The 24,182-nt window shown below is 43.2% G+C and overlaps 1 protein-coding gene and 1 non-coding gene across 2 annotated transcripts in view; both read right to left on the bottom strand.

Moving 5' to 3' along the window:
- LOC126170151 (nitric oxide synthase, salivary gland) overlaps nt 1-24,182 on the bottom strand; it is a 718,067-nt gene that overhangs the window by 126,108 nt on the left and 567,777 nt on the right. Inside the window, exon 11 of the mRNA XM_049920700.1 lies at nt 3,664-3,808. Coding sequence (XP_049776657.1) covers nt 3,664-3,808 — 145 coding nt within the window. The remainder of the gene's footprint in view (nt 1-3,663; nt 3,809-24,182) is intronic.
- Nucleotides 17,436-17,509, bottom strand: Trnas-cga (transfer RNA serine (anticodon CGA)). Its single transcript has one exon. It is a non-coding gene; the product is annotated as a tRNA-Ser (tRNA).

Here is a 24,182-nt window from a genome sequence, read left to right as displayed (position 1 = left end):
TGCAACCTGCATTTTTCTTTTATCGTTGGTACGTTGATGATGTCAGTCATTCCGCGTTAATGGTATTAGACCGCGCAGTAATAAGAAGGGGCAGAGCTGGGCAACTGATTAGTAATTTCACTTTGGAAATGTTAACTTTGTAATATAAAGGTTTTTTTTAATCTAAAAAAATATATAAGCAGGAACAACATTTATCATTTAGTAGGATTAATTGCCTTCACCATTCATTTATGTTTAGATTGTAATTTATAGAATTGAGAGATCCTAAGATCTGCTTCAGTGGGTAGTCAGACAGGACCAAATCTTCATTTTTGCGTTTATTATTTTCCGTTGCGCATATTCATTTTTACACCCGCTTGCAGTAGCATCTTGGAAGGGTACTAAACTTTCTCGCAAATTACGGGGCAAGTGTACATGCGCAACCCATCATGTTATTATTACAAGTTCCTCTATTCTGAATATTTAATTGATGATGGGGACTAGAGTGTTAATGAAGTTTTGTGTAAATGCACTTGCAAGACAGACAAGATGCCAAATATTAATTACCCTATAACTGTCGATTATAAGGTAGTTAGAACGCAAGTGATTATCAGCATTATTAAATTGCCTACAAAATGCAGTAGTTCAAGCGAATAGGTAAATAAATTAAAAATTCATTTGGGCTGACACTGTATTCCTGATTCTTCAACTTTTTATTCGTTTTTCCATCTAGCGCACACTAATAAGAAGTGATGCACAGTACCTAATATACTCGAATGAGATTTGGAGCATCCACGTTAACAGCGTACAGTACACGGAAGTCGCGGCCCTTGTGGGAATAATACTGCAAATTATTTCGGAGGCTGGAAAGGAAACGTCGCACGTTCTGCACCTCGGCCAGTTCCATTGTCCCCAGCGTTTACCCCTTAGATAGGAAAGATACATCACTTTCGACGGGTGGAATCGCATCACGGCTTTACTACAGCTTTCGTTTCGACGTCACAATATTGCCACCATTCCTCAACAAGTTTGGAGCGTCGATTGTAGTTGTTACTTCTTTCTTTTTACACTTCCATCCCGCAAGTGGAAAACTCACGTCGTAGGTGATTCGTTTCCGTTTCATGTCTGATGTTTGTGAATTGTAACTTCTTTTCATCTGTATGGTGCTCGCTGATACTGACCATCCTGCAAGATCAACAGCCTCTGCCAGGTCGTATTTCTAAATCGGATCTTTGCTCCGAAATGCAAGAATACTGTTAGTGCCCCAGTCGGCATTAATTCTGATTTGTCAAGACTATGTTACATTTATGTATCCACAAACACTTGATGCAAACTGCCTTTACTAAGTACTTCGTAATGAACGGGAATGCTGATTTTGCAGGGTTCTTCAATCTTAACGAATGCCAGATGTTTAAATATATTTCATTTCATGCTTCCTGAACAAAACTTCAAAATAAAAAACAATGAAAAAACGTTCAAGTCTTTTGTGAAATTATTTGTCTAAAAGCAAGAAGTAAAACAGATCAGAGAAACGTCTGATGTTTCTCTGAATGGTGCTCTAAGTCATATACAGCAAATGAACGAGGTGCCAACTATGAAATTGAAAATCGTTCTTTAACTTAGAAACTTACAATTTTAAAGAGTACTAGAGGACATTTGCTGTGTGATTTCGAACATCATTCACAGGCGTGTCAAATGTTTCACTGAACTGTTTTATTTTTTACTTTCAGATACATCATTTCAGTAAAAATTTGGCCAGTCTGAAATGGTCTAAAGCTGTTCGATTAGCGGCCTAAAGTAGCGAGGGTGGTCTGTTCTGAAGGAAAAAGTTTCGAGAAAAATTTGACACGTCTTTGAATAATGCTCGAAATCATACAGCATTCCTCTAGTACTCTTTAAAATTCTATGATGTTGAAATTTACGGTTGACGCCTCATTTGCTGTACATGACTTCGAGCACCGTTCAGAGGCGTGTCAAATGTTTCTCTGATCTGTTTTATTTCTTTCTTTGAGACAAATAATTTCACAACACACTAGAATCTTTTTTCAACTTTTTATTTTCAAACTTTCTTCTGCAAGTATGAAATATAATATATTTAAATATTGATCGGTATTTGATTATTATTATTAAGAGTATATAGATCAAGAGAAAGCATAGAAGTCTGAGTTTATGCAGTAATTTGATATTTATTTTATTTTTTCAGTTTGAGAGAAAGAATTCCACGATTTCTACGCAACTGTAACTTTTTATGTCCAAAATAGCACATAGCATCAACTATTCGTACGATAGTTCAGTTTTTTCTGAAATCACTAATTGAGTTTTTCGTAGTTACGCTGATTACTTTTAAACAACTATTTCGTGCAACGCTAGCCAATTTGATACCTTATTTGCCCATTTCCTATTCTTCGTTTGATTATGAATTAATTTGATACCTCATTTGCCCATTTCCTATTCTTCGTTTGGTTGTGAAAATTCGGGTAAAAATTTTCCCTCAAATCAATAACTAAATTTTTCTTAATTGCCCAAATCACTTTCAATCAAATAAACCTATTTTTGGAAAATTAAACCTCCCGTTGGTGAATTTAACACCCCATTTGTCCATTACCGTCTATTCGGTTGGCTTTGAAAATTCGGACAAAAATGTCTAATTTGTAGGGAGTCTTGTTTTCGCTACGCTCAAACATTTGACCAAAATAATCGGCACGTTGCAGTTCCTAGACTTATTATTTCTATTTATACGAAAATTGTATTAAAGTCATAAAATTATTGTCAGTATTATCTCGTTTGTTTGTAACATATTTCAGGCATAAATACGAAAATTAAAAAATGCTATTATCTCATTTTCTTGCTAATGAGTTGAAATAATGCATAGTTCTCGTATTTCAAGCTGTTTGAAATCGTCGAGCAGAGAGAAAGTCCGAGAAATTTATGTTGATGGATACGATTTTAAAATTTGTAACATCACTGTTTTTGATATTTTTGTTTTGCTTCTTGTCTTTCATGTCATTATATAATTTTTGCCATCGGTTTTTATTTTCATTGCAGATCCGAAAATTTTTAAAATATATATTTTTTTAATTTCTCATTTTTTTCTCTTGTTTAAAGCTACATCTCGGTCTTTTTGTCGTTCCAGGGAATAGATTTCTTTCATAAAGTTCCGGACTGTTCTAGAAATTAGGTCAGTTTGCAGCAAAGAAGTTATAAGTGCATTTAATAGGTCTCATTTGTTTGTACTTGTGTAGAGCAATCAGTTTCTAAATATTTGTACCTTTGACAAAAAGAACGTAAAGTTGTAGCATTTCCGTGAATGAAAGGAAATACTAATGAAAATAGTCTCGACAGGAAATAGTTTTACTTTCCACACTTCAAGATGAACCCGTAAAAACTAGTGTATTCTGTTGACTCGGAATACAGACAATATGACGTTTGCTCCAAATAAACTGCACAGTAAATGTACACCACTGTCTTAAAATGACAAATTTTTCATTCGCTTTGGTGTTTTTCTCTTCGTTATAATTGCTGCAAGGGTTCTACAGACACTGTGCGTAAAATTATGTTGTTTATAAATTCTCAAGGTAAATGCACTTCGAATGAAGTAACTGTGGAAGTAAATCCAATGTGAAATCTTAGACCCCGTCCAAAGAAGGGTAGGGAATAACGTAAAACGACAGATATTGTACCAACCTGTGCGTTGAAGGCGTGCCCGAAAATCTCTCCCAGTTTCTTGGCATACATCTCCGATTTCCCAGTCTCTGTGGCGTACAGCACTGTGGCCTTGATACGGCGAGACAGCGCACGTCCAAACAGCTTCGACGTAAACTTGACGGCTCTGAAACGGAAAAATGGCGTTAACTTTTAAAGCCACAACACTGGCATCACCAAAGCGTAATGCAGTTCTCGAGCAAAGGAACATACGTCCGAGACGACTTGTGAAGCATTGATCAGATAGTGTGATTCATTAATGTGCAGCAACAAATCAAGCAGAACAAATAAAAGCGTAAATGTCGCATGCAGCCGGCATTTGAATAAAATGGCAGTTTGAAATTACAAAGGTACGATCGGTGATAGATTACATAACATTGCCGCTATGATATGGTGACATAGCGAAAGGCGACTACTATAGATCGCACAGTATCACGAATTTTTTGTGCCGTGTGTCCTTTTACAGACTGGGCAACCCATCTTACATCATCCGTCTGAGTTGCCTCTCTTAAGATGCAAGGAAATTTTCTGGACAAATTTTGCTTTGTCCCCCCCCCCCCCCATCTCTATATAGGGACATACTGAAGTGGGTCATCGTCATCATCAGCATCAGCAGCAGCAGTATAGTAATATGATGCATTTGACACGGTTAGATAAAGGGCTCGTGCAGACTTGATTTATGTGCGCCCAGTCTGTTCCTGCGTGCTTCACAATGACATCCACTTATCATGCCGATGTTTTATCTCTTGGAATCCACCTCCATTTCGTATTCATTATGGTCACAATTAGGTATATTTCTTGATCGATTTCTTTCTTTTTCTACCTCTCTTAATAATTCGCAACATGTATCTCTCACTGTTCCCCGAACGACACTTTTCCTAAACGGATTTTCACCAGCAAAGAAAAAGACAGAACGCCACAAATCCACAGTGATAATACACTCTGACTGTAAACTTTCCTTTGTAGTCACATCCTATTTCCGATATACACTGCATGTCAGTGTAATTCTTCCTTTTCCACCCAATCTGCCGTAGACTTAAATTAACCTACACGTAATCTTATTAGCTGATTTGCTAATTTGTACAACGTTCTTTCCAGTATATTCGTTACTTTGAACATTTCCATTAGTTACTTAACACCCAAAACTCGACATTTTAAGTGCATTATGAGCACTTATAAGCTATTAACTTCAAAATCATCAGCACAAAGCCCTCAGTTATTTAGTAATCGTAAAGCCTGCTGTCGCTCGGCTGAGAGAGGACATGCAGTGTTTCAAAATATCAACTGAAACACCGCCATCTTTTCCCGCCTGAGCGACCTCAGGTAAGTAACGACTAGTTATTTGAACTTATATTACTAAATGTTTATAAGTGTAATAAAGAAGTGTTTATTTTATGTTTGTTACATATCGAGTGCACGCGATCGAGACAATGCGATGTGGTGCTTATCTACCTACGGACGCGACGTGCGGCAATGCAGGTCACTCGATAGGAGTCAACCATCGGCCAGCTCCCGGGAAAGCCACTATCGCACTGTCAAGAACATCGATGCATATTATTATACTGAGATGATTTCAGTTTTGTAACGAAATGTTTCAGTTCTCCATCTACATCTACAGACATCGGGTACATCGTACCACTACTAGTCATCTCCCTTCCTGTTCCACTCGCAAGCTGATCGAGGGAAAAACGTCCATCTATATGCTTCCGTAAGAGCCCTAATTTCTCTAACCTTATGTGCGTGTTCCTTACACGAAATGTACGTTGGCGGCAGTAGGATCGTTCCGTAGTCAGCTTCAAATGCCTTTTCTCTAAATTTTCTCAACAGCGCTCATCGAAAAGAACGTCGCCTTCCCTCACGGATTCCCATTTGAATTACCGAAGCACCTCCGTAATACCTGTTTCAACTTACCGACCGGTAACAAACGAGCAGCCCGTCTCTGCTTCCATGTTGCATGGGGGCTTCGTTATTATTATTGAATTGAAAATTACTTTTGGTTTTTGGTAGCTGTAAGTCCGATTACGCAGTCTCGTAAACGGTTGGCCCTGACTAGTTTTTGTACGCAATCTGACTGCATGGAATAACAACAAGGAATGAAAGACAACTTCCGTTAACACAATTAATTAATTAAGTCCCCAGCAACTATAAAACCTACGAAACCAAAGCACAAGTGTAATTGTTCTGTGTGTGGGAGTGAGACTCAACGTACACATCTGGCACGGTTCTTCTTCAACAAGACAAGAAATTTTAAATATCATTTATACTGAAGTAATTAAAAAAAATAGAAATACTATAATTGCGCAAGAAACCCAGAATTACACTCTAATACAAGAACACAAGCCAGATGCTTTGTTGACTGAACCTGTAATGATGCATTATTTACGACACAGAAATAATAAAAAGAAAATAGTGTTTTGTTACCTTCATATATATTGATGAAATGCACTCTGATCATTACAATCTCTCCCATTAGAACAACATCTGCTATCTCTCCCATCAAACAACTGCATAAAACATGGAACAAACACTCACTACTACGACATCTCAACAACTCTCCACTCCGACTTCACGACAACCACTGTCCACTACATCTGAACAAGAACCGCCTACCACCGCTTCTCGACAAGAACTGCCTGCCGCTACTTCTCAATAATCACTGCCAGTGGAGGTGGCAGAACAAAACTCTCTGGCGCGATCTCTGGCGCTGTGGCTCAGTGTAGCCACCTTTCAATGTCTTTCTTCAATTCGGCCTGTTTGGGATCCCAAACACTCGAGCAACAAAAGACTGGGTCGTACTAGGGTTCTATATGCCATTCTCCTTCAAACATGGACCACACTTTCAAAATTCTCCCAATAAACCTAAGTCGATCATTCAATTTCCGCACCACAATCTTCACATGCTCGTTCCATTTCATATCGCTTTGCAACGTTATTCATAGATATTTAATCGACCTGACTGTGTCAAGCAGCACTCTACTGATGTTGTATTCGAACATTACGAAGTTATTTTCATACTCATCTTCGTTAACTTACATTTTTCTTCATTTACAGTTAGCTGCCACTCATCGTGTCAACTAGAACTTGTGTCAATGTCGTCTTGTATCTTCTTCCTACAGTCACTCAACGACGACACTTCCCGTACACCATACCATCATCAGCAAATAGCCGCAGATTTCTGCTCATGTTGTCCGTCAGATCATTTATGTACATAGAAAGTAAGAATGGTCTATCGCACTTCCCTGGGGCATCCCTGACGATACACTAGACTCTGACGAACGCTCGCCCTCGAGGACAACGTACGGGGTCCTATTGCTTAAGAAGTCTTCGAGCAGCTCATGTATCGCGGAACCTATTCCGTCTGCTCGTACTTCCGTTAACCGTCCGCACTAGGGAGCCGTGTCAATGCTTTTCGGAAATCTAGGACTATGGAATCTATGCCGGGTATCATTTGGGAAAGGGCGTAACTGAGCTTCAGATGAGTGATGCTTTCTAAAACCGTGCTGCTTCGTGGACAGAAGATTTTTCCTTCTCAAGGAATTCTGTTATATGCCAATCAGAATATTTTCAAGAATTCTGCGGCAAACCGATGTCAAGGATATTGGTTTAAAATTTTGGAGATTAGTTCTTGTACTTTTTGTATATAGAGGAATCACCTGCTCTTTTTCCCAGTCGCTTGGGATTTGGCGCTCAGAGAGAGATCTGCGATAACTGCAAGCTGAGTAAGAGGCCAATAACGTAGAGTACTCTTTGTAAAACAGAATTGGGATACCATACGAACTTTGCCACTTATTTGCTCTCTACTCTTTCAGTTGCTTCTCTACGTCAGGCACGTCTTTGAATATGTCCTCAATACACGAGTCAGTGCGATGGTCAAATGACAATATATTCTTTTGCGATTGCCCCGTGTGAAAGATTTGTTAAACGCGAAATTTAAAACTGCAGCCTTCCTTTTGATATCTTCTGTTGCTACACCAGATAGGTCAACAAGTGACTGTGCAGAGTTCTTAACGATTCCTCTCCAAGTCTGTATCGAGTCTGTACTGAATCAGTATACTGTTTTTACGAAGTTATTGTAGGTTGATGTGAATATACTGACGCCTATAAAATCTCGATCAGACAAAGTTATAGGTAAATGATAAACATTTTGAAGTGCTGATAGATTGCACTGCACTCACACTACTGATATGGTTTTATTCGTCTTGATGTTCTTAGGGAAGATGATCTCCATTACTTGGTTGCCATAGTGGATACGATCTGAGTTCATTCATATGCTGAAACGGTTCGCAGCAGTTAACGCTCTTGCTCGTGTGTTCTAGTGAAGGAATAGCGGTAAGCTTAACCTATGTTCAAAGGAAGAGGATACCGATTTAAACGATTGCAGTAAAAGCGTACGGTGGCTGATGGCCGAGGGGCGCGTTTTTTCTGCGGAACCTGAGTGAAAACGTTGCAGACTGCCCAGTTCCTCGGTCTCATTGTGGATACACGTTGGATGGCGCCGGTCGGTCGGCGGCCGCGTCCAGGTAGGTTGACTAGCGCCGAGGAGTCGCTGCTGCTATTTGGCAGAGCATTGATGACCGGCAATACAGCAGAGGATGGGCCCTTGTTAGGCAGGAAGCCCATGAGATGACTGTGTGCTTCTGCGAATTTCTGAGGGACAGGTCAGTAGCGCCCAGAGGTCCAGACTACAAAACATATGTGTGAAGGCACGAGGCCTTTAGTGAGTTTATGGTCGTTTTTTGGAAAGTTCGAAATGAACGCAATAGGAGAGATAATTATCTTTTTATGGAGGGCTGTGGTTCCATCCAGGTCACGCTTTTAGCAAAAGACACAGTATAAACACGTGAGAAAGAGGCCGCAAAGCTGAATCTTTTTTTCCTTTTCTCCCAATTAATTTTTAAAGTTGCTGAGGGGTCAAATCTGTGTATGCAGAGCAAGGGGCGGTCTCCCAGTTTCGAATGCAGCGCTCCAGCTCTTGATTGGCTTCTGCTAAAGTGGGAGTAGTCTAAGATGTAAACGTGCTACGCTACCGAGCTGGCAAGGAAAGCTGAGAGAGAGAAGAGGACACTCTTGTACTGGCACTTCGCTGGTAAAGAACTACAGGTCTTTACCCAAATGGTAAGACTTGTGTCCTTTGCTAGTGTGCCACTTAGAGCCTGTGTCGTTCACCATCTGAACCTTCAGAGATACAGCTTCTAACATCAGGCAAACAACGAGTGATACATGGGTGTACTTATCTGTTTTGAGTCGGCCGTCTAAACATTTGACATATTCTGTCACGCATAGTCGTGGCACAGAGTCAAATTGGTTTGGCAGACCAGCAAACGGGTTCACCTGCACACTGGAGTCCACTGGGGTTTCAGAGGCTCATAGGGAAGTATCTGCGTTCAGAATTATCCGAACGCGAGACCGCGTACTTGCATTTTTTCGGGCGCGCGCCATTAATAACAGATTGCTGCCGTCCATGACTCCAGTCGGCGAACTCATCGTGGTGTGCCGCCCTGACCAACAGGAGGGTAAGGTAATTGGCTACTACGGCGTGGGGCTCCATCGAACTACAGACCTATATCATTGACGTCGGTTTGCAGTAGGGTTTTGGAGCGTATACTGTATTCAAACATTATGAATCACCTCGAAGGGAACGATCTATTGATACGTAATCAGCATGGTTTCAGAAAACATCGTTCTTGTGCAACGCAGCTAGCTCTTTATTCGCACGAAGTAATGGCCGCTATAGACAGGGGATCTCAAGTTGATTCCGTATTTCAGGATTTCCGGAAAGTTTTTGACACCGTTCCTCACAAGCGACTTCTAATCAAGCTGCCGGCCTATGGGGTATCGTCTCAGTTGTGCGACTGGATTCGTGATTTCCTGACAGGAAGGTCGCAGTTCGTAGTAATAGACGGCAAATCATCGAGTAAACCTGAAGTGATATCAGGTGTTCCCCAGGGAAGCGTCCTGGGACCTCTGCTGTTCCTGATCTATATAAATGACCTGATTGAGCAGTTCTCTTAGGTTGTTCGCAGATGATGCTGTAATTTACCGTCTAGTAAGGTCATCCGAAGACCAGTATCAGTTGCAAAGCGATTTAGAAAAGATTGCTGTATGGTGTGGCAGGTGGCAGTTGACGCTAAATAACGAAAAGTGTGAGGTGATCCACATGAGTTCCAAACGAAATCCGTTGGAATTCGATTACTCGATAAATAGTACAATTCTCAAGGCTGTCAATTTAACTAAGTACGTGGGTGTTAAAATTACGAACAACTTCAGTTGGAAAGACCACATAGATAATATTGTGGGGAAGGCGAGCCAAAGGTTGCGTTTCTTTGGCAGGACACTTAGAAGATGCAACAAGTCCACTAAAGAGACAGCTTACACTACACTCGTTCGTCCTCTGTTAGAATATTGCTGCGTGGTGTGGGACCCTTATCAAGTGGGATTGACGGAGGACATCGAAAGGGTGCAAAAAAGGGCAGCTCGTTTTGTATTATCACGTAATAGGGGAGAGAGTGTGGCAGATATGATACGCGCGCTGGGATGTAAGTCATTAAAGCAAAGACGTTTTTCGTCGCGGCCAGATCTATTTACGAAATTTCAGTCACCAACTTTCTGTTCCGAATGCGAAAATATTTTGTTGAGCCCAACCTACATAGGTAGGAATGATCATCAAAATAAAATAAGAGAAATTAGAGCTCGAACAGAAGGGTTTAGGTGTTCGTTTTTCCTGCGCGCTGTTCGGGAGTGGAATGGTAGAGAGATAGTATGATTGTGGTTCGATGAACCCTCTGCCAAGCACTTAAATGTGAATTTCAGAGTAATCATGTAGATATAGATGTAGATGTATAATTCTCAGGAATCTGCTTCTCAAACGCTATACTTTTGAACCATATTTTTCTTTACGCAAAATGGCTCTGAGCGCTATGGAACTTAATTTCTGAGGTCATCAGTCCCCTAGAACTTAGAACTACTTAAACCTAACTAACCTAAGGAGATCACACACATCCATGCCCACGGCAGGATTCGAACCTGCGAACGTAGCGGTCGGCCGGCTATAATAGCAGACACCTACTAGTTTACCTTTTGTGTTATAATCATTGTCAGTAATTTATTTGTCTTTGCAAATTTACGATGAACGATTGCGGTTTGTCATAACGATATCTTGCTAAGAAGTCTCTGGAACCTTTATCACATAGTTTGAGAGAAGCAGCTGCTGGTTGCAAAATGTAACTAGCGCTAGGGGACGCCGACGGAACGTCACAATCCGCACATTTCTGTCTGTTCTAAGTCCAAACGTTATAACTATTCAGCACTGAATGTACTGCGTCCACGTTCGGTAGGTTGCTTTCTGTGCAGCCTCCTGCAACTGAAATTTCACTTAATGCAACAGTTAAGGGACACTGTTTCAATTAAAAAAAAAAACTGCCCTTCGAGTAATTACTCTGGGCGGCCTTTGTAGCGCCGGTTGTCTCTCGTCGCCATTAATCGGGCCCGCTGACAGAACGGTTGGCGTCTCCAGTGAGGGGGAGCCCTCCCGCTGATGGCCAGTGATTGTGGGCGATGCGGCGGGAGGGGGGAGGGGTGAGGGAGTGGAGGGAGGGATAGGGGAGGGGGCACTTTATGGCGCCGCCTGTGGCCGGGCCACGCGGCCACAATTAACGGCTGCACCTCCCTACTCGCTCCCGGTTTCGTGTACGCTAGGGGGCAGTTCAAGCAGAACCACCTCTCAGGTGAATCAGAACCGTTCATTTTCCTTTACGAAGTTTCGTAACTCTTGTCGGGGAGTTACGTAAACTAATAAACATCCATTTTTCAGTATAAAATATCTTATAGGTTGGTCCAGTGAAAAACTCAAGGCAAATAACGTTTCATGTTAATGGCATCTCCTGTTACTTAGGTAGAAGAAGTCTATGTTTAGGAGTGATCCATTTTGTTTCACAAACTGTTAATGGTTATATCTGCTATAAAACAACATTTGCTGTCACAATAGTGAAATATAAAAGTAACTGCGTGAAGAGTTTGACAGAGCACTGAAAGACCTGAGTCGAAACAAGGCCCCGGGAGTAGACAACATTCTATTATTCCATTAGAACTACTGAGCCGGCCGTGGTGGTCGAGCGGTTCCAGGCGCTCAGTCCGGAATCGCGCGACTCCGGAACCGCGCGACTGCTACGGCCGCAGGTTCGAATCATGCCTCGGGCATGAATGTGTGTGATGTCCTTAGGTTAGTTAGGTTCAAATAGTTCTTAGCCTTGGGAGAGCCAGTCCTGACAAAACTCTACCATCTAGTAAGCAGGATATATGAGACAGGTGGTATACCCTCAGACTTCAAGAAGAATATAATAATTCCAATCCCGAAGAAAGCAGGTGTTGACACATGCGAAAATTACCGAACTATCAGTTTAATAAGTCACGGCTGCAAAATACTAACGCGAATTCTTTACAGACGAATGGAAAAACTAGTAGAAACCAACCACGTGGAAGATTAGTTTGGATTCCGTAGAAGTATTGGAACACGTGAGGCAACACTGACCCTACGACTTATCTTAGAAAATACATTAAGGAAAGGCAAACCAACGTTTCTAGCACTTGTAGACTTAGAGAAAGCTTTTGACAATGTTGACTGGAATACTCTCTTTCAAATTCTGAAGGCGGCAGGGGTAAAATACAGGGAGCGAAAGGCTATTTACAGTTTGTACAGAAACCAGATGGCAGTTATAAGAGTCGAGGGGCTTGAAAGGGAAGCAGTGGTTGGGAAGGGAGTGAGACAGGGTTGTAGCCTATCTCCGATATTATTCAAACTGTATATTGAGCAAGCAGTGAAGGAAACAAAAGAAAAATTTGGAATAGGTATTAAAATCCATGGAGAAGAAATAAAAACTTTGAGGTTCGCCGATGACATTGTAATTCTGTCAGAGACAGCAAAGGACTTGGAAGAGCAGTTGAACGGAATGGACAGTGTCTTGAAAGGAGGATATAAGACATCAACAAAAGCAAAACGAAGATAATGGAATGTAGTCGAATTAAGTCGGGTGATGCTGAGGGAATTAGATTAGGAAATGAGTCACTTAAAGTAGTAAAGGAGTTTTGCTATTTGGGGAGCAAAATAGCTGATGATGGTCGAAGTAGACAGGATATAAAATGTAGACTGGCCATGGCAAGGCAAACGTTTCTGAAGAAGAGAAATTTGTTAACATCGAGTATAGATTTAAGTGTCAGGAAGTTTTTTCTGAAAGTATTTGTATGGAAGTGAAACGTGGACGACAAATAGTTTGGACAAGAAGAGAATCGAAGCTTTCGAAATGTGGTGCTACAGAAGAATGCTGAAGATTAGATGGGTAGATCACATAACTAATGAGGAGGTATTGAATAGGATTGGGGAGAAGAGAAGTTTGTGGCACAACTTGACTAGAAGGAGGGATAGGTTGGTAGAACATGTTCTGAGGCATCAAGGGATCACCAATTTAGTATTGGAGGGCAGCGTGGAGGGTAAAAATCGTAGAGGGAGACCAAGAGATGAATACACTAAGCAGATTCAGAAGGATGTAGGTTGCAGTAGTTACTGGGAGATGAAGAAGCTTGCACAGGATAGAGTAACATGGAGAGCTGCATCAAACCAGTATAAGGACTGAAGACCACAGCAACAACAAAAGTAACTACACGAGTAGTTAATACATTGCGCAAAAAAAGGTGTCACTTTTTGAACCCCGTAATTGTCGCTCATTTCGACACATAATTTTGAACTTTGGCTATATGGTGTCTACAACCTTTCTCTGTATTGGTGCGTCCTGCGTCGTCTCCCTTGTGCTCGGCAACGCTCTAAGAGCGAGGTGTCGGAACATGTGGAAATAAAGGCCACGGCTCAGAAGTTCATGTGATCTTTCAGGTGGGTTAATGATGTGACATTGGCACCAAATTTCACTACAATTGTGCCAAAAGCCATCGTGGACGCGTCACACGAGGGAAGGTCCTCACACACCGTCACATTTCATCCCTTCTCTTCTCAGATCCCCGACACCCACCGTTGAAATCAAGTGGTTTCCTTATGGGTGGCCAAGTAAAACATTTCGGATACGTCGACGCTCAGAATCGACACGGAAAGCCCTCAGGAGGTGGCATAAAGGGTTTCAATGAAACCACTCCTTCCCTTGTGGCGTTGATCCCCACACATTTCGCTGTTGAAAACCACGGTTCGCAGTGCGAAGAGCAACACGGCAACGTTCTTGATAACTTCCGACACTGTTGACACCTCCCGGACGATACAACCTTGCTTTAAGAACATTCCGGGGCCGCAACTCCATTGAACGTAATGTGAGCCCTTTGTAGTGTAATGCGACCGCAGTTCTTGCTCTGGTGTACAGCCTGGAAACGGGACCGTTCAAAACCATTCGACAGAATTTGAACGTGATCTGAAGCAGCGAAGTGTGTTCATGTTTCTTCAACCTCCTGTTTCGCATCGTCTTGTGACGTGATGACGGATGGGTGCAACATTGACATGTGTGTGAATAAGACGGCAAACGATTTCTCTGTAAGACCGCCCTAGTTCGGCACCACTGTCCGTGACACCCATGCACCTTTGTTGAACACTGTTGTATGCCAACTTTGGTTGCGGCAGTACATCAGGTAAAATTTTCACAGTGCCAGAGCAAAAGTATCTCGCTACATGATGGCAATGTCGACACGAAGCAGGCGCAATGAAAACATTTCGCTACCGAGACTGAGCCAGGGCAAAATACAACATCGGCGCTTCTGGCGACCCAGGCAGGATACTTCAGCAGAATGTAGTGGGTCAGAGCAGCCAAACACGGTCACCTCACCTTCGTTATGTGACGAAATAAAGCGAAGGCGGCGAACGGTACCATGAGCTTCTGCGAACCAGTTCTATACTACAACAAACTCTTTAAGCAAGCGCGGCAGAAGGATAACCGCTGGTATCTTCGTAACAGCAAGCCCTATGGGGTAATAACGAATGACAGCAGGTAAACATTAGCCACTAGTTCGCTCCATAAATAGCTTAGCACTTTAGCTCGTGAGGTAGTCCGTCAGATCGATAGCATACGAGGGTTGTTTTTTAAGTAATGGCCGTTCGCGCGTATAGTCCCGTAGTTCGCGCGGACGCCGCAACAAGTCACCGCGCCATGCCGGCATCCTTCCCGTTCACACTGATGCAAGTTGCAGCTCTGTAGCTGACGTGTACGCATCGCTGTGCTACTTTATAATGTTTACGATTATTGAATCGCCCGCCGCGTGTGAGATACGGTCAATGATACGTTTTTTGACCGCGAGAAGCCTATCAGCTGCAGAAATTCATCGTCTGTTAACAGAAGTTTATGGCTTGAATTTTGAAATGCAATGAGTGAAGGTAAAGTGCGTCAATGGGTTAGAGAGTTTAAAAATGGCCGTCAAAACGTCCATGACGAAGAACGCTCAGGCCGGCCCTCTGTGATCACTGATGATTTGGTGGCTGCAGTCGAAACAAAGATTCGTGAGGACAGAAGATTCACAATTTCCACTCTTTCTTTGGAATTTCCACAAGTTTCAAGATCGGTTTTGTACAAAATTGTGTCTGAAAACCTAAACTTTAAGAAACTGTGTTCTCGGTGGGTACCCAGACTCCTCACAGAGGACCACAAAGGGAAGAGATTTGCCACTTCATTGGACTTTTTGATTCGTTACGAGGAAGAAGGGGATGACATGTTGAGTCAAATTGTCACTGGAGATGAAACATGGGTATCCCGTATCACTCCCGAAAGCAAGCGACAATCGATGGAATGGCGACACCCAACCTCACCTGTCAAGGTCAAAGCCAAACAGACGCTGTCAAAGCGCAAGATTATGGCAACTGTGTTCTGGGACCGGCGCGGTGTTTTGCTAGTGGACTTTATGCCACGGGGAACGACAATCAACTCAGATGCCTACTGTGCAACTCTAAAGAAGCTCCGCAGAGCAATTCAAAACAAAAGGCGCGGCATGCTGACAAAAGGAGTTTTGCTCCTGCACGATAACTCTAGGCCTCACACCTCTCAAAAGACTCGGGGTTTGATTGATTCTTTTGGCTGGGAAGTTTTGGCCCATGCGCCATACAGCCCCGACCTTGCTCCTAGCGATTTTCACCTTTTCCGGTACCTGAAACACCATCTTGGCGGGCAGCGCTTCAATGACGACGATGAAGTGAAAGCGACCGTGAACTCTTGGCTGTCGGAGCAGGCGGCCGAATTCTTTGAAGAGGGAATTAAAAACTTAGTTGTACGGTATGACAAGTGCTTAAATAAACAAGGCAACTATGTAGAAAAATAGGTAAAAGTGTGTAGAATCAGAAAATAAAAGTTTTTTTACAAAAGTAGTTGTATCTTTTTTTTTAAATAAAAACGGCCCTTACTTAAAAAACAACCCTCGTAGATGACGTTCGCTTGATTGCAGCTAAGTGGCGCCTGAAAAAATCTATCGTAGATTTGCTACATGTTACGGACAACGACAGCCATTCCTGGGAGAGGTGGCTACCATGCCGTAAACACCAGTCACAGAGTTCAACACGATAGTCTGCCTCTGTCGCAGATGGGAGGACCTGGAGGTCTTTCCTTCCTAGCAGAATCGGGACACCATCGTTCCTGACATTCTGGCGGACTAAATAGGGCCTACCAGCACGGCAGGCCAATATCGCCGAACTTCACGACTGCACGGCAACCGTCATGGCAGTACGACGGATGAGGAAGAAGGGTGGTGAGCGGGAGGGAACAGAGCACCCCCCAAGACGGCGTGTGTATGTTTAATATACGCGCTGCCGTCACTCACTGCCGCGGCGTTGCGGGACAGCCCGTAACGGGGCCACCGCAAGAGGCGAACCACCGCTGCAGCAGCCGGCCGGAACGAGCTGTGCTGTGTCAGCTGCCTTGAGCGGGCTTAAGGCCGCTTACGACGCGATCTTCTGCGGGCACGCTATCTGTATTTCTATGGAAATAAACAACTAATTCTGAATCTTCGTTCACCATGCTTTCCAGCGACAACAGGTCACTACCATCCTTCCGAGGAAAACTGGCAACTGGCAGGGAGTGAACTGAGTGCCTCCTGAGACAGAATCAACTCTACTTACGCCCTCCCAATAGTCGCCTTTTGCGGCACGTTAAAAATGTACCTGCCAGAGACTTCGACAGCCGTTCAGATGCCTTGCGCCTGCTTGCCATCTAAGGGTGGTCGAATGGCTTACCTGCCACACTTGGTGCCATCTACTGAGAGTTTGTTGTGTCGGGTCTGAGGCGGAGGTATGTCTGCAATATTTTCCTGGGCCATCCATAAGAAACCGCCTTATTTCAGCGCTAGATATCGCTGTCCTGTCCACCATCGTAGAGACATCAAAATTTGGGTAAGATGGGGTGTGACGACCTTCCAAGCCTTTGACACGTCCACGATGGCGTTGGGAAGAACTGTGTGAAATTTGAAACTTCCTGGCATATTAAAACTGTGTGCCCGACTGAGACTCGAACTCGGGACCTTTGCCTTTCGCGGGCAAGTATTCTACCAACTCAGCTACCGAAGCACGACCCACGCCCGATGCTCACAGCTTTACTTCTGCCAGTATCTCGTCTCCTACCTTCCAAACTTTACAGAAGTTCTCCTGCGAACGTTGCAGAACTAGCACTCCTGAAAGAAAGGATACTGCGGAGACATGACTTGGCCACAGCCTGGGGGATGTTTCCAGAATGAGATTCTCACTCTGCAGCGGAGTGTGCGCTGATATGAAACTTCCTGGCAGATTAAAACTGTGTTCCCGACCGAGACTCGAACTCGGGACCTTTGCCTTTCGCGGGCAATGCTCTACCATCTGAGCTACCGAAGCACGACTCACGCCCGGTGCTCACAGCTTTACTTCTGTCAGTATCTCGTCTCCTACCTTCGAAACTTTGCAGAAGTTCTCCTGCGAACCTTGCAGAACTAGCACTCCTGAAAGAAAGGATACTGCGGAGACATGGCTTGGCCACAGCCTGGGGTATGTTTCCAGAATGAGAGTCTCACTCTGCAGCGGAGTGTCTACGGTCGCAGGTTCGAATCCTGCCTCGGGCATGGGTGTGTGTGATGTTCTTAGGTTAGTTAGGTTTAAGTAGTTCTAAGTTCTAGGGGACTTATGACCTAAGATGTTGAGTCCCATAGTGCTCAGAGCCATTTGAACCATTTTTTTTGCAGCGGAGTGTGCGCTGATATGAAACTTCCTGGCAGATTAAAACTGTGTGCCCGACCGAGACTCGAACACGGGACCTTTGCCTTTCGCGGGCAAGTGCTCTACCAAGTGTGAAATTTGATTCGAACGTGACATCACCAACCCACATTACAGCTCACATGAACTTCTGGGCTGTCTCCGTTTTTAATCATGTGTCGATACTAGAACTGTTTCACAAGCTGCGACATGGTCACGAATTGAACAACGACCCGAATATAGAAAAATTTTCTTTACTTCACGTCTATGGTCAGAATTTTTTTGTCATCAGACTACGCGTTTCGGTCTATAGTGATCTGAAGATGGTCATTATAGACCGAAACCGGTTGTCTGATGACAAAAAATTTGTGACCATAGACGTGAAGTTCAAATGGTTCAAATGGCTCTGAGCACTATGCGACTTAACTACTGAGGTCATCAGTTCCCTAGAACTTAGAACTACTTAAACCTAACTAACCTAAGGACATCACACACATCTATGCCCGAGGCAGGATTCGAACCCGCGACCGTAGCGGTCACGCGGTTCCAAACTGAAGCGCTTAGAACCGCACGGCCACACCGGCCGGCGGACGTGAAGTAAAGGAAATTTATACAAGGACAGTTGATGTTTTTAAAAATATCGGGAATCCGATACATCGATATTTAAAAACATATCGTTTCTTGCCCTCGACAAATCGACGTAAATTATAGATATATCAAAGGAAAATATATTGAAATGCGATCAATAAAAATATCGACTGCACAATGTAACTATACTGCCGGTGTTAGAGTTGTGTATTTAAGTATTGATTTATTTTGGTTCAAATGGCTCTGAGCACTATGGGACTTAACATCTATGGTTATCAGTCCCCTAGAACTTAGAACTACTTAAACCTAACTAACCTAAGGACATCACACAACACCCAGTCATCACGAGGCAGAGAAAATCCCTGACCCCGCCGGGAATCGAACCCGGGAACCCGGGCGCGGGAAGCGAGAACGCTACCGCACGACCACGAGCTGCAGACATTGATTTATTATTAGGTATTCTATTCATCAAAAAGCTAGAAGCCTCCCTGTTCCCCTTAGAGCAAGAACTGAAAGAAAAACACTTAATTTGAAAATGTGTAAGTTAGTAATGGGACTTCGTACTAATGAAAAGCTTGTATTATAATACTTTTTTGGGCGACTGTTGTGTTGTTAATTAACAACTGTGTATATGATGCATTGTCATGCAATATTTCATTCCAGTTAACGTCTCGTACCTTATTTTCTTAATTTGTTATTAGCTGCATGTCGAAATATAGCTTATTTCACTATGATATAGGGAAATTGCGTGGTGAAGCTAAAAGTTGCAGTTTCTGTTGGTAACGCCGAGCGCCAATTACGTCCACATTTCCCCTCACACGTCTCCACCTGCCGCAAAGACCAGTCTTGTCATTTAGATTTTTGTTCATCATTTTCAGTAACTGTTTTTGAAGAATGTCGATGAGAAGAGGTAGTAAACTACCTGCGTTAATTTTTTTTGACGCAACTGATGTGCTATTTCTTCACATTGGAAATCTTGTTATTTCATTCACACCGCCACCCTCCAGTGCAGTTGGACTTCTTGTTTTGTGCCATCTATACTTGCTTCACACATTTAGACAAAAAGACTGGACGTGGTGAAAGCTCAAAAAGTAGTAAGTTACACTACACTATCAAAAGCACAATTCCAAATATTTACTGAAAATTACGAAAAAAATATAACATAAAATAAAAATATTGGCACGTAGTAATGCCATTACGATATCGACATGTCGATATATTGAGGAAGATAATATTGTCGATATAAATCGATGCTTCTGGGGGAAATATCGATATTTTATAAACAGCCCTAGTCGACACCTTGGAGCTTGAAGCGTTGCCACGCTATAGGATGACGTCGCATGACGCTATGGTTTTACAACATTACAGAGTAAGGGTGCAGGCACCACTGTGCCAAATTGCAAACTTATGCATCGCAGTGAGAGACGATTATGCGGTTTCAAAAAAGTGATAATCATTTTATGAAGTGTATAAAGGTGAGCAACAGTTTCAGGTTATGTACAATAAATACTCTCTGCATCAAAAAATAGCGTACGCGTTCTTTGGAAGATCTGTAACATCGTATCTCTGTTGATAATATGTTACATATATGGTTATGTTTGTTTCTCTTTTGAAAGTGTACTGTGAACTGTGTAAGTCGTGAATACTATGTGTGAGTTTCTAAACAAGAGAAGAACAAGAAATCCGTAAGTAAAAGATACTTCCAAATTCGCCATTATCTTTAGGGAAAGATTCGTCTGTAATTACAAAGCTGCGCTTGTTTACACGACAGTAAAGGCATCAAAATAACGCAGCAGCTCACACATCGCTAACAAAACGCTTAAAATGCCATAATACGTGAAAAACGAACTTCATAATTGGAAATAATTCACGAAACGCATTGTGTGGAAAATAAAATTGTGTTTCTTTTATAACAAACAGTCCGCAGCTCGTGGTCGTGTGGTAGCGTTCTCGCTTCCCGCGCTCGGGTTCCCGGGTTCGATTCCCGGCGGGGTCAGGGATTTTCTCTGCCTCGTGATGACTGGGTGTTGTGTGACGTCCTTAGGTTAGTTAGGTTTAAGTAGTTCTAAGTTCTAGGGGACTGATGACCATAGCTGTTAAGTCCCATAGTGCTCAGAGCCATTTTTATAACAAACAAAACTTATATTTTTACAGTATTAGGTTTTCAAGAACCATTCTGTAATGTATAAAATAAAGAAAAACACTAATATGTGTTTATTACAAACTAATTTTTGGCTTGTTATGCTATCAACTGGTTAACAACTGACTAGTGTCCACAAAAATTCTAGCGTGTAAAGAACCACTCCTTCAAAACTGAAACTACCAACGCATAGAATCTTTCATAATGAAATTAGGCAGAAAATGTCGTACTGAGTGCTTATCACTATTGTGACATTTGTGATGCATGAACAAAATGATGAGTATTTGACAGTAAATTGATGATAAATATGATGATGATGAGCCTCCCCCCCTCCCCCCCAGATACCCTTCCAAAACCAAGTGCACACATAATTTAATTCATACTGAAATACTGATACGAATAAAACGTGTGCGATATTGTTTAGCACGAAAGATAAAATACAATTACTAGATACTATCCTAGTTCACGAAATCACGTATGTAGACTGGACAATTCGCATATTAGTCAAATAGGCAGGGTTATAGAAAGTAGATTGATTATGAGCGTAGCTCGACACTTGCCGAGCATTCTTCATTTTCCTTCACAGAAATAATGTAATTATAGTGTATGTTATTTTCCAACTTGGAGACGATGTTCTAAACTCAGTTCTTCCGGTAGCGGCCGGTTTTTATATTGTATGCAGGTAGCCCTGCCAGTCCAATTACTATCCTAAACAATTTTTCTTTAAAATTACCTTCTTGTATCATTTCAGTATGAACTACGTGCCAGCTAAGCTCGCCCCTTCAGCAGTGGTTGTTTGCTTGCACGAAGTGTTGGCGATCCGTCTGAGCTATATGTGGTGTCACCGCCAGACACCACACTTGCTAGGTGGTAGCTTTAAATCGGCCGCGGTCCATTAGTACATGTCGGACCCGCGTGTCGCCACTGTCAGTAATTGCAGACCGAGCGCCACCACACGGCAGGTCTAGAGAGACGTACTAGCACTCGCCCCAGTTGTACGACGACTTTGTTAGCGACTACACTGACGAAGCCTTTCTCTCATTTGCCGAGAGACAGTTAGAATAGCCTTCAGCTAAGTCCATGGCTACGACCTAGCAAGGCGCCATTAACCAATTCTAGAGAGAGTCTCACTTGTATCATCAAGAATACTGTATACAAATGATGGATTAAAGTTAAGTATTACAGAAGCTACGTACTTTTCTTTATAGCATTCATTATGTATCCTGTTTCAGATCTCACGCCAGCCGGCGTGTGTAACGCGTGCATTTCGGCTACTTCCGAGTGCCGTGGCTGTCTTGATACGCCACAACACTATATGCACTCGAAGTTTACAACCAGCAGGGAAAATATACATGTAGTTTCTGTTTTTCCAGACTTGTCGGAAAGAAGAGATTCCATTTTTGATTCAGCACCAGTATATACAGATGGCGTAAGAGAAACTCAGACCTCAGACGAAATCGGGCAGTGAAGTAAATCCAATGGTAACAAGTGAAAACTTGTGCCGGGTGGGGATTAGCTTCGTCTATCCGCGCACGCTTTCCATGTAGTGTGTGTACTGTGCCACAAGTTGAGAATTTGAGTTAGACAAAAAGCATGCTTGGATGGCCCAAGTGGTTAAGGCGACTGATCGCATAAAGCAGAAAATGCGGGTTCGAGTCCCGGTCCGGCACAAATTTTCCCTTTTTGCCGTTGGATTTATTTCAGAGCCCTACTGCGGCTTAGGTCTGAGTTTCTATTTCGTCAGAACAGTGAAACAAAACTGCTTGCCGCCGCCGAGGAGTGACCAGAGCAAAGAACAAGATTTCTCTTCTATCGCACGCAACTACCTAGTATCTGTACTCTTCCCGACTCCTTTATGAATCTAGGCCCTAATGGACGCATTTCTCAAGAGAAGACATCTTGGCTTCACCAAGACCGGTTGGTGGGTTTGCAAACCAAGCTGAGTGCGCCCAACCGTATCCCTGTACAACGAACAAATTTCTTTATGAAACATCTTGTGGCTTAACGCATTCTAAAGATGCCCACACCTTGTCTGTCCCGTCCAGACTCACTCCTGCAAACCTATTCTCAGTTGATGTTTCCCTACACAGCTTGTAGCAGAGGCTGCAGTTACCCACCTCATTTTAAAAATACGTAACGCAAATATACAATGTAGTAGGCTATTGTCAATTGGAAAGCTGAGTGGGTGGCGCATAACGAATCCGTTTATGTGATTGAAAAGGGCTCGAGTCGTGCGCGGCTCGTGTTCCCGCCATCATGTATTTTACACCCTGTTTTTAATGTACTTCCACCTCACTACATTAATTTAAATTACTACTGTCACTGAGTTGCTGCTTTGCCTGACCGTGAGCGGCGTTAGCAGCGCGTATTGATATATCCTCTCTCGTAGTATCTTTGCTCGACTGCTATTACTTCCCGGTCGTTGTCTGTCGTAAGCGAGTTCGGGTCGCGAGTTCGAGTCGGCAAATCATTTGGAACGTGTCTGGAGGTCAGTCCGGACCTGCCAGTCGGGGAGTTGCAATGCGGCACTAGTGGAGTCGTGTTGGAGCTGTGAGGTCTGCGTCGACTTGGCTCGCCCGACCATTGCCGCCACGCATGACTTGAGCTGAGCCACGGTCTTGATGGATCGTCGCTCGGTCGTCCTACCGGACGACGTGTGTTGGCTCGCCGATCGTTCATGAGTCGGCTGTGTGTGACTCCCAATTTGCTTCGTGTGTGCTTAGTTACTGCTGAGAATCGTTCAGGTCTTCGTGCAAGTGTTGGTCAGGTTGTGTGTGTAGTTGCTGTTGTTTCCACTGACGACGATTTTAGATATGTCGGCATTCTAAAGCGAGTCGGTCGGTTGTTGCAGACTAGGGAAGTTATCTCCACGCGGTGCAGTCAGCTGGGTCCGCTGGCGGTCCCTGCGCAGTGTCGGAACTGTCCGATCGCTACGAGCTTCGTGGTTCACCGACACAGGACGTCAAAGTTGAGTAGTGGTTTCAACTACCGAAGCCACGTCCATTCATGTTGTGGTGGTTCGTTTCGGTGGTTTGCTGTTGGGGAGGTTTTCCGGTGAGCAACACCGAGTGTTTCTACTGCTGAAATTTAGCCGCCATGCGGTGCAATTAACTGTTTTGCTTGACTACAATTCGAGTGCACCTGTGGAATTTTCTGCCTTGTGGCCGTTAGTGTTCTGGTTGCCTGCCCTGGGCATTGACGTTCCGGTTACCTGCCCTGGCCAATAATGTAATTTCAGGCAGCCTCCTTTCCTCACCTGTTGTCGCTGTCCAACATGGTGTGTAATGTTGGCAGCTAATACATAATCCATTGTGTATTATCACGTTTGTAACCTTTTGTGTTTGAGTTCTCATGTACTGATTGATGGGAAACAAGCTGTTGTGTCGGTCTGTGCGTGGCTGTCCCCTGGTTGGGTTCCGACGGATCAAGTCTAGTTGCGCTCACCACCTGTCTCACCTAAGTGAACGAGGGCAGAACGACCTCCCTGGAGGCTTCTGAGTGCCGTTGTCTTTATTGTCTTTCCCACCGGTGTTTGATTATCTGTTTTCAGCTATTTAAAGTTTAAGGCTTATGGTTATATTTTTTTTAAAT

Source organism: Schistocerca cancellata, chromosome 1 (assembly GCF_023864275.1).
Source record: "Schistocerca cancellata isolate TAMUIC-IGC-003103 chromosome 1, iqSchCanc2.1, whole genome shotgun sequence".
Classification (NCBI taxonomy): Eukaryota; Metazoa; Arthropoda; class Insecta; order Orthoptera; family Acrididae; genus Schistocerca; species Schistocerca cancellata.
This window is presented reverse-complemented; position numbering and strand designations above follow the sequence as displayed.